Genomic DNA, 11,429 nt, shown 5'->3' with positions numbered 1-11,429 from the left:
AGATGAGGGCAATTGTGCAGTAGTTTGAGCATTCCTTGGCATTGCCTTTCTTGGGGATTAGAATGAAAACTGACCTTTTCCACTCCTGTGGCCACTGCTGAATTTTCCAAATTTGCTGACATACTGAGTGCAGCACTTTCAGAGCATCATCTTTTAGGATTTGTAGTAGCTCAACTGGAATTCCATCACCTCCAGTAGCTTTGTTCATAGTGATGCTTTCTAAGGCCCACTTGACTTCACATTCCAGGATGTCTGGCTCTAGTTGAGTTATCATGCCATCATGATTATCTGAGTCATGAAGATCTTTTTATATAGTTCTTCTGTATATTCTTGCTACCTCTTCTTAATATTTTTTGCTTCTGTTAGGTCCATACCATTTCTGGAAAAACCAAAGCTTAGATTAGATGGGTCTTTGTCGGCAATTTTGTGCCAGTAACTTATTTGTATTTAATTCTCTCAAGAACTTACTCAAAAATCAACATTGATATAAATGGAGTATAACCTTTAAAAATTGTGAATCACTATATTGTATACCTGCAACATATAATATTATATACCTACAATGTATAATTTGTATACCAACTATAATTTTTTAAAAGAATAAACATAGATCATCTCTTTTTCCCATAATTAGATTGAGACTCAGAGAAGTTAAGTAACTTGCAGAAGGTTACACAGCTAGGACTTGCTAGAACCAGGACTCAGCTCTCCCAAGCAGTGCTGGAGTTAGTGCTTATAATCATAGGGCCACATCTCCAGTCCAAGATTTCTGATGATTTTCCCCACTGGTGCAGTGTACCTTGAATGTGCCCAGCACTTGGCTCTGCTTCTAAGCTAAGGATTTAGTGCTGTTCTTTAACTGATCTACAATTACTGTTTCATCAAGTTGGGAAAAGCCCTGAATCCTAATTGTTAGTAATCACATCAAGTGTTCTATTTTAACTAGACCTCTCTTTTGTTTCAAGTGGGTAAAATTTTAAAAATAATGGTACTCTTTAAAATTGCAGGAGTTGATGTATAATCATTTTATAAATTCTAAACTTTGTAACATACTATTTAAATTCCAATCTCATCAGTCAGATCATGTTTAATTACTAAGAGAGTTTTTTTACCCAGATGGTCTATAATATTGCTGATTAGGGAAAAAAAAAAAAAAAAGAAAAACTTTCTCTTATTTATGAATGACAAAGCTACATGAAGAAAGTTTGTCCATACTGTCCAACAAGGTGGTCACTGGCCACATGTGGCTACTGACCATTTGAAATGTGACTGACTTGAATTGGTAAGTGTAAAATACAAAGTCAATTCTGAAAACTCAGGATACCAAAACAGATGTAAAATATCGCATTAGCAATTTTTATATCAAATACAAGTTGAAATGATAAAGATTTGCACATATTGGGCCAAGTAAAATACCTTATTAAGGTTAATTTAACTTGTTTCTTTTTACTTTCTTCAATGTGGTGGCTAGAAAATCTGAAATTACATCTGTGGCTTTGCATTTATCTGTTGGACTGTGCAGGGTTAAATGATCACTCAGTGATTAAAAGTAAGTATCCATGCCAATGGAATCAAGCAGCTCATAGCAGATACAGGCATCAGTGAAAAACATCTTTTTTTCAGTGAGAAGGTTAAATAGTGATGTGATGACAACCGTACCATTTTCTCAAAGTTCTGCCCTGTTGGATTACCACTATGTTCATAAGAACCATAGGAAGGACTTCCCTGGTGGTCCGGTGACTAAGATCCCAAACTCCCAAAGAAGGGGATCCAAGTTTGATTCCTGCTCAGGGAACTAGATCCCACATGCCGTGACTAAGACATAACATAGACAAATAAGTAAATAAATATTTAAGATAAATAAAAGATCCTTTCTCTTAAAACAAACAAACAAACAGGAAAGTCATTTCCCACTTAGTGGAGAGTCTGAGACTGATTTTTCTCTACTCAGAAATGTGAAGCTGGGATGACCTGTCAAAGACCAAAAAAAAAAAGAAGTACCAACATTTTTAGTGTGGGTTGCAAAGCAGATGATGTGGTTCAGAGCAGTGGTCACTCGTGCAGATCCTCCACCTCTGCACTGGTTCGATGGTTTACAGCGCAGCAGTGCAGAGCCAAAGGGCACCCACGAGTTCATTATATAATTCTTGGTAGCGTGAGGTCAAGCGCATATCTGCTCCGGGGGCCAGGCGGCAGGCTCTGCTCAGGCCGACCACGGCCATCACAGTGATGTTTTGACAGAGATGTGCTAGAGGTTGTTTGTTTGGAAAAAGACTGACCAACTCTTTTTTTTTCCCCTCGTCCTCCTTCCTCTCTCTCTTTTTTTCCCTTTGAAACACTCTGGCATAATACTGAATGACTTTGTTTTTAAGCTGCCTTAACCTTGCTTTGTAAAGAAAAAGTCTGAGAATTCTCTCCCTGTAGGACACAAGTGTTATTTTTGGAGCAGAGATTCTTAGCCTGATCTCTGTCTAAACCAATTTCTGTTCTTTGTGAGGTCGTGGTCTGGGGCAACTCAGAGTCATCTCCGTGGAGGGAAGCTTCCTGGTTTCATGAGGCAGCCTGGGCCGAGGTGTCCAGGGGCCATGCCTGGAACATCCCTGCTTGGGGTCTCCACACACAACTGTTTCACCCTCAGGTCCCCCTCATTAGGCTTGTGCCCTTGGGAGAGTCTGGGCCACCTGCCGTGAAGTGGGCGACTTCCCTGCTGATGTCATTTCATGGGATGTTCTGGGTCAAGGTGACCCTCCCCTTTTAACAGGGTACTGTAGGTCACAGACTCCTCAGAACTAAGACACCATGTCTTGAGGATCTCCACAGGCACTTTGAGGGTGCCACCGGCCATGGAGAGCCACAGCCCCCCCTTAGAGTCATGACCTGGGCCTCTGGGAACAATGTCCAGTGACTCGCAGCTCAGAGCATCCCCTCTGTAACCCGCTCTGTGTCAGTCTGCTAGACCGGGGGAAGGAAAACCTCTCCAGCTTCTCACAGCTCCTCTTCCTGACCTGTCATTCCTAGGAGTTTACAGAGCTTGCACCAGCTGGGAAATGTAAAATCAGACACAGTTGAAACACTGCTGCCAACAGCAAACAAAGCATCACCTTAGAATGAGTCTTTTCCTTTGGTGATTGGTCACTGTGGATGCAGGAAGCAGGTGTGAGGAGCATGGCCCGGGGATGAACAGGTAGACCCTGCAGGTGTTCCAGGTTGCTGGGTGATCCCTGATGCGCCCGTCCCTGGCCAGCTATACATAGCCAGCAAAGCTTCTTACCAGAGAAACCTCTTTCCTCACCCTCCACCAGTCCCACCCGTCACCCCAAAGACTTGCTGTAAATCCCCTGGAAGTTACTGCGTCTCGGATCGAAGAGCCGCCAGCTGGCCCCGGGCCTAACCGCTTCCCCACCGCCGCTGCTCTCCATCCTTCCTCGTCTGTGCCAGGGGAGCACAATCAGTGCTCAGCCATGGTCGACATGGGGGGCCTGGACAACCTGATCGCCAACACAGCCTACCTGCAGGCTCGAAAGTCCTCGGATGCTGACAGCAAGGAGCTGCAGCGCCGGCGCCGGAGCCTGATGCTGCCCGGGCCGCAGAGCTGTGAGCAGCTCCGCCAGGCCCTGGCCACTGACTTCCACAGCCTGTGCGAGCAGCAGCCTATCGGCCGCCGCCTCTTCCGGGACTTCCTGGCCACGGTGCCTGCGTACCAGGAGGCCAGGGGTTTTCTGGAGGAGGTGCAGAGCTGGGAGCTGGCCGAAGAGGGTCCCGCCAAGGGCAGCGCGCTGCAGGGGCTGGTGACCACTTGTGCTTCCACCCCTGCCCATGGGCACCCACACCCCTTCTTCAGCCCAGCTCTGGTCACCAAGTGCCAAGCGGCCACCACCGAGGACGATCGAGCATCCCTGGTGGAGCTGGCCAAGGCCGAGGTCATGGCCTTCCTGCAGGACCAGCCCTTCCGGGAGTTCCTGGCCAGCCCCTTCTATGACAAATTTCTGCAGTGGAAAGTCTTCGAGATGCAGCCGGTGTCAGACAAGTACTTCGAAGAGTTCCGGGTGCTGGGGAAAGGTGGTTTCGGGGAGGTAAGTGTCTGCGAGGAGCCAGGTTGAAAGACGAGATAGACGGCATAAATACAGTTCTGTTTGTCTTCTTTTTGTCTTCTTTTTAATCTCAAGGGAACTTAGAACTAGTTTCAGTGCCACATGTGGAGAAAGCATTCCTAGCTTGCTCTCACCTCTTCTTTCTGGTCGCTGTGTGAAATAAAGTGAGAATGCCATAGGAAAAACAAACAAGATGTGGAACTGGCCAGGAATCGTGATGGTGGGGTTTCCAGGAGGCAGGAACGCTCTGAAATGCCCCTTTGGTGAATGATATTAAGATATCAATACAATGGGAGAGTTCCCTTCCCCTTTACTTGTGCTCATGGAGATAATTTGAGAAAAACTTCAGGTATCTAAGAAAACAATCATCTTGAATTAGAGCCTATAAATCTGTTTTGCACCACTGCTGTGTTCAGCTTTCTTTTTTTAAGAAGAAAAAAAATTCTTTGAGATTAGATTTGCATAAGATTAGCCATTAACCATTTTCAGGTGTACCATTTAATAGCATTTAATACATTACAATGTTATGCAACCATCATATCTAGTTCCATTGTCAATACTTCTGTGTCCATTAACAGTTACTTCCCCACCCCAACCCCCAAGCTCCTGGCAGTCACTGGGCTACTTTCTGCCTCTATGGACTTGCCTATTCTGATGTTTCATATAGATGGAGTCATATGATATGTGAGCTTTTGTTTCTGGATTCTTTCACTGAAAAGTATACTTTCGCTGAGTAGTGTTTTGGAGGATCATTCACCTTGTAGCGCGGATCAATACTGCATTCCTTTTTCAGGTTGAGTAACAGTCCATTGTATGGGAATACTACATTTCATGTAGCCATTCATCTATTGATGAACAGTTTGGTTGTTTCTGCCTTTTGGCTATCGTGAATAGTGCTGCTGTAAATATTTATGTATAAGTATTTGTTTGAATACCTGCTTTCATTTCTGTTTCATATGTGCTGAGGAGTGGAGTTGCTGGGTCTTAGGGCAATTCTATGTTTAACTTTTTGGGAAATCACCAATCTCTTCATGTTTTAAGTTCCCGCCAGCAATGCATGAGGGCTTCCCTGGTGGCTCAATGGTAAAGAGTCCATCTACCAATGCAGGAGACATGGGTTTGATCCCTGTGTTGGGAAGATCCCTTGGAGAAGGAAGTGGCATTCCAGGATTCTTGCCTGGAAAATCCCATGGACAGAGGAATCTGGTGAGCTACAGTCCATGGTGTCACAAAGAGTTGGGCACAACTTAGCAACTAAACAACAAGCAATGCATCAATGTTTCACTTTCTCCACATTCTGGCCAATACTTGTTATTTCTTTTTTTCTTAATGGCCCATTTAGTATGTGTCACATGATACCTCACTGTGGTTGAAGCTCTTTCTCCAAGAACCCTCTCACTCACAGCTTTTCTTTTCTCAGAAGCCTTGCCACCTTGACTGGTTTCTGCCCCTCCATCCTCTGTATCCTCCACTCCCTTCCTCTCTCCACTGCAGTCTATTTCTACCTCTTCTCCTTTTCCTTCTCTCCTTAAGGTATGTGCTGTCCAGGTGAAAAACACTGGTAAGATGTATGCCTGTAAGAAACTGGACAAGAAACGATTGAAGAAGAAAAATGGTGAGAAAATGGCTCTCTTGGAAAAGGAAATCTTGGAGAGGGTCAGCAGCCCATTCATTGTCTCTCTGGCATATGCCTTTGAGAGCAAGTCCCATCTCTGCCTGGTGATGAGCCTGATGAATGGTGGAGACCTCAAGTTCCACATCTACAGCGTGGGTGAACCGGGCCTGGACATGAGCAGGGTGGTCTTCTATTCGGCCCAGATGACCTGTGGCGTGCTGCACCTCCACTCCCTCGGCATCGTCTATCGGGACATGAAGCCTGAGAACGTGCTTCTGGACGACCTCGGCAACTGCAGACTGTCCGACCTGGGGCTGGCCGTGCAGATCCAGGATGGTAAACCCATCACCCAGAGGGTGAGTGAGCCTCCACTGGCCCAAAGGTGGGGCACAGAGTTGGAAAGGAAGGGAGAAGGCTGTTCTTTCCCAGGGCAGACAGAGCCTCGAACTTAATGCTTCTGATTTTCTTGTTCCTAAAGCCCTTGTGCTGTCATTTGCCTTAAGTGGAGTGGTGTAAGAGGATTAGCTTAACTGGCTCTTTGAGGTCTACTTTGCTCTCCTCTCACTGGAAGCAGAGGGCAGCATTCTTTGTGAATTGGAGGTGGTCTGTGCCTTCACCATAGATGGCAAGAGCTGAATCCATGGCCAGGAACTAGGTATGTCCTGCCCATAACCACCTCCCTGGTGCCATGTTCCTGAGTCAATAGAGCCTTGATTTCCGCTTTGGGAAAATTTTAGGGGCTGGACGCTAAAATTCCAGGACTCTAGAAGGTAAAATTTAATAGAATAATAAATAGAAAAACCCCCAACACTTGCAAATTCAATATCTCCTTTCCTGTTGAGTGCACAATGGAGAAATGTTTTACATTGGACAAAGGTGAAATTTTATTTATTTTTTATTTTTTTAATGTAAAATTGTAATTTATTAATATTTCTCATAGAGCTATTTCAAAGCTGATGTTTGGGAACAAGACAATGAAATGAGGAATGTTCAGTTCAATATTTAATATTAAGTGGAAAAAGATACTAATTAAGATAGGAATTTATAAAAAGAGTAAACTGAATATGAGCAACATTGTGTGATTGGACAAAGGTGAAATTTTAAATGAAAAGATATGTACAAGTCAACAAAGGTTTATTTTGATCAGTTTGGTCCAAAGAGACTTACAGAGAATTCTTTGATTAAAAGGGGGATTATAATAATTACTCAATTATATTAAGTGATCAATACAAAAATCTCTCAAATTCTGACAGGTCTTTACCATTGAGTTTCTGTGCACAAAGATGGGAGAAGTCCCAGGAAGATAAAGGCTCAAGTCAGTTTCCTAAATATACACTTAAAACTTTGTTTTTGCACAGTTTCCAGCTTGTAAGGCAGAGAGGACAATCAGGCAAGGAAGTGAGAAAAATCATGGCAAGTTTGGGAAACTGCAGGTGATTTTATGTGGCTATAACGGAAGGAATGTTGACAACACGTGTAGGGCTCAGTTCACACAAAGGCATTGAAATTCTTTTCTTGTGAGGGACGAGAAGCTATTGAGCGAATCTTTAAAAAGGAATGATATGATCAGATTTGCATTTTTTTAAACACCAATTTGATCGTAGATGGGAAGCAGAGGAGCTAGTTAGGAAGCATATGCAGTGGTGCAGGAAGAAATGATGACGCCTGTGTAAGACACTAGGATTGATGAAGTGGGAGGTAAACCAGAGCCGTTGGAAAGAGACTTGTTGGGATTTCAGGACCAGCTGAGTATGAGGGTGAGGAAGGTCCCTAGCTCCAGTGACTAGAAGGAGGAAAACAGTTATGGGAAAGCAGGAAAGTTTCATTGTGAGTGTAGTGTATATAAGGCTCTTATATGACAGGCAGGTGCTATGATGAAAGGTCTGAGTTAGACATTGGAATTTGGAGTAATCATGGCTTGGGAAGCAGCAGACACCACTGAGTTGTTTGAGAAACAGTGGAGGAAGAGGACCAAGGAACAGCAACATGTAGGGGGTGTGGAAGAAGAGGGGTCTTGGGGAGGTTAAAGAAGTAGGATGAAAAAGGCAGAGTCAGCGGAGCTGTATCAGTTAAATGTTGATCTCACTGGCAATAATAGAAAACCTAAATAACAGTGGATTAAACAAGAAAAAGGGTCATTTTTCTTATGTAACAAGTAGTATAGGGATAGGGATGACTGATATTAGTTCCACAGCTATGGGATAATGGCAGAAATCACATCTCTGTGGTTTTGTCCTTTTCCATGTGTTGCAAAATGGCTGCTCTAGCCCCAACCATCAAGTCTACATTCTAGGCAGAGAAAGCAGGAAGGGTCAGGAGTGAATAGGGATGCCCACAGCAACTGAATATATCTCCCTCTAAGGAACTTCCCTAGAAGGCCCATCTGACAACTTCCATTTAAATCTCATTGGCTAGGACATTTAACTGGCCACCCCACCTGCAGGGGCAGCTGATAAATGACTTTTTTTGTTTTTGCTTTTTTGAGAGAGAGAGAGAAATTCTAGTTACTAAGGAAGGAAGGCAAGTAACTGCTAAGGAATATAGAGCAAGTAACTGGCCCCCTCTACCACAGGAGCCAAAGGAAAAGAGGATTTAAGGGAGGAGTGTGGTCTGCACTGTCAAGTGCTGCCAAGAGGTCACACAGGTTGTGGGGTTTGACAATCTGGAAACCAGAGTCCTCAGGAAGTGAGATTTTCAAGGTCAAAACTCAGATGGCAGAGGTTGGATTGACCTGGAAGTAAAGAGTGAGACGAAGGAAGGAGCAGGACGGGGCTTTAAGGAGGGAGACTGGAGGTTTAGACGCTGAGACCAGAAGAAGAGAGGACTTCCCTGCCGGCCCAGTGGTTAAGGCTCCGCACTTCCAAGGGCAAGGGGGCCTGGGTGCGATCCCTGGTCCGGGAACTAGGATTATACATGCCTTATGACTTAAAACAAAAAATAGTGGGGAAAATGAAAAAGAATCAGGAGAGAAACTGCTGGTCATGTAGGAAGGAAAGAGGCTCAACGAAGGTGGAGAAATTGAGAAAGTGGTGGAGAAGGATGAAGAACTTCAGTATCGCTATCTCCTAAGTAGATGTGGAGGAAGCAAGAAGATGGGGAGGAAGCAGAGTGTTTGCCTCCTTGGGACTTTACTATGAGAAGAGAAACACCGTGAATGCATGTTTATCACTGTACAAAAAATCAGAACTGTATTACTTCAGTATATTATTTCGAATTTGTATTGCTGATTATGCAGATAGGAAGTGTTCCTTCTGAGCGTCCTATGTGCATGCATCATGCTGACTGGTGGTACCATCTCCACTTTGCTGAAGGATGAGGAGACACATTGCTCTGTCTCTTATAAATCCCTTCTCAGTCTTCCTCCAGCTCTTTTCATGGGCCAAGAGAATATTTAAGGACAATTCCTCCTGCATCCAGCTCTCTGACTCTTTTGGAACCTGCAGGAAGCTTTTTGCACCTCCTCAGTATTGTCCACTATAATGAAGGCAGTTGGTGGAGTTTAGGGCTTCCCAGGTGGTGCTAGTAGTAAAGAACCTGCCTTCCAGTGCAGGAGACATAAGAGATGTGGGTTCAACCCTGGGTCAGGAAGATCCCCTGGAGGAGGGCATGGAAACTCCAGTCTTCTTGCCAGGAGAATCCCATGGACAGAGGAGCCTGGCAGCTTATGATCCATAGGGTTATACAGAATCAGACACAACTGAAGCAACTTAGCATGAGTGCACACAATGCCTAGAGGCCTCTCACCCTTTTGCCTTTTCTGAGTCCCTCTTTGTCCCAAGAGACCAGACTTCTGGGTTTAGACCTCTTGCCCCATCCAAGAAAGTTTATGCTCTGGTCCTTAGACCTGCCTCTGAAGCCCAGGGGGATTTTCAGGAAGGATGGAGGAAAAAATAAAAGGGGGTCAGAGAGAAGGTTTAGAAAGCCACAGAAAGAAAGAAAGAAGAAAAGCGTTCCTCTTTCACTGTTTACCCCTCTACATAGCTAAGTGAAGCCCCTCAGTATCCTACTTACTGCAGCTGCAGCTCCGACACAATAACTGGGCCCCCAAGGGGTTTTAAATCATTGTACTCACATCCCATTTCACAGAAGAAATAAAAAGGAACATATTTTACACAGCTTCTGTAACTAATTAATGTTTTGATGTCAAGATACCATATAAAGAATTACTGGGTCTTCCCTGGTGGTACAGTAGCTAAGACTCTGCACTCCCAATGCAGAGGGTCCAGGTTTGATCCCTGGTCAGGGAACAAGATCCCACATGTCACAGCTGAAGATCCTGCATGCCACAATGAAGATCAATGATCCCACATGCCCCAACTAGAACCTGGTGCAGCCAAATAAAAACAAAATTTTTAAGTCCAAATCTCACCATATTCCCAGAGTATGATCAGCTGAATGAAGGTAGAAGTGTAAAGAAAAGTCCTGCTAAATTTTTGCATAAATGTAAGGAAACGCACAGGAATATTTCGACACCGATTGGATCCTATCAAAGGAAAGCATGTATCATTTTGCCTTACAGGGAAATTGCATTTGTGAGATAATTCTATAACGTGGATTAAAAAGACTTTGAACAACAGTTGTGCAGAGCTGAAGGAGCAAACTCAAATGGCGAAGCAGGCAGCATAAGAAGTAAAGCAAGTGCCGTGGACCCCAGAACAGTGTGCACTTCTGTCTAAGGAAGGAAGCCACTCCTTGGGTCCAGTGGCCACACTGTGAGAACAGAGATCCAAAGCTCCTGACTCTTTTTTCTTTAATATTTATTCATTCGTTTATTTATTCTTGGCTGCACTGGGTCTTCCTTGCTGCACACAGGCTTTCTCTAGTTGCAGCGAGGGGGGCCACTCTCTAGTTGCAGTGCTCAGGCTTTGCATTGCTTTGCCTTTTCTTGTTGTGAAGCAGGGACTCTAGGCTCACAGGCTTCAGTAGTCACGGTGCACAGGTTTAGCTGCCCTGCAGCATGCAGGATCCTAGTCCCCAGGCCAGGAATCGAACCTGTGTCCCCTACATTAGCAGGCGAGTTTTCATGCACTGGGTCACCAGAGAAGTCCCCTGACTTTTTAAAAGAGAAACTGACACCTGTGAATTTTTGAGAAGTGTCTTGCTTTTAAAATGAGGACAATTCATTAAAAAGAATGCATTTGAATCAGTTCTAATGAGGTGGCTAAAACTGGAGCCTATTATGCAGAGTGAAGTAAGTCAGAAATAAAAACACCAATACAGTATACTAACGCATATATATGGAATTTAGAAAGATGGTAACAATGATGCTATATGCGAGATAGCAAAAGAGACACAGATGTAAAGAACAGTCTTTTGGATTCTGTGGGAAAAGGTGAGGGTGGGATGATTTGAGAGAATAGCATTGAAACACATATTATCATATGTGAAACAGATAGCCAGGCCAAGTTTGATGCATGAGACAGGGTGCTCAGGGCTGGTGCACTGGGATGACCCTGAGGGATGGGATGGGGAGGAAAGTGGGAGAGGGGTTCAGGATGGGGAACACATGTACACCCATGTCTGATTCATGGCAATGTATGGCAAAAACCACTACAATATTAAATAATAATATTAAATAATATTAAAGTAATTAGCTTCCAATTAAAATTAATTAATTAAAAATAAATAAAATGAGGACAATTAATTCAAAATGAGCCCAAACCATAAACTAACAACAATAACAAAATCCTGCTGAGATTCATCACACTACCTGCATCTGTATT

At 44.1% G+C, this 11,429-nt stretch overlaps 1 protein-coding gene across 1 annotated transcript in view; it reads left to right on the top strand.

Moving 5' to 3' along the window:
* Positions 1-2,757: 2,757 nt before the first annotated feature.
* GRK7 (G protein-coupled receptor kinase 7) overlaps positions 2,758-11,429 on the top strand; it is a 38,511-nt gene continuing 29,839 nt past the window's right edge. The window contains exons 1-2 of the mRNA XM_020879284.2: positions 2,758-4,073; positions 5,625-6,062. Of these exons, the coding sequence (XP_020734943.2) occupies positions 3,462-4,073; positions 5,625-6,062 (1,050 nt within the window). The 5' untranslated portion in view covers positions 2,758-3,461. The remainder of the gene's footprint in view (positions 4,074-5,624; positions 6,063-11,429) is intronic.

This window comes from Odocoileus virginianus, chromosome 4 (assembly GCF_023699985.2).
Source record: "Odocoileus virginianus isolate 20LAN1187 ecotype Illinois chromosome 4, Ovbor_1.2, whole genome shotgun sequence".
Taxonomy (NCBI): Eukaryota; Metazoa; Chordata; class Mammalia; order Artiodactyla; family Cervidae; genus Odocoileus; species Odocoileus virginianus.
This window is presented reverse-complemented; position numbering and strand designations above follow the sequence as displayed.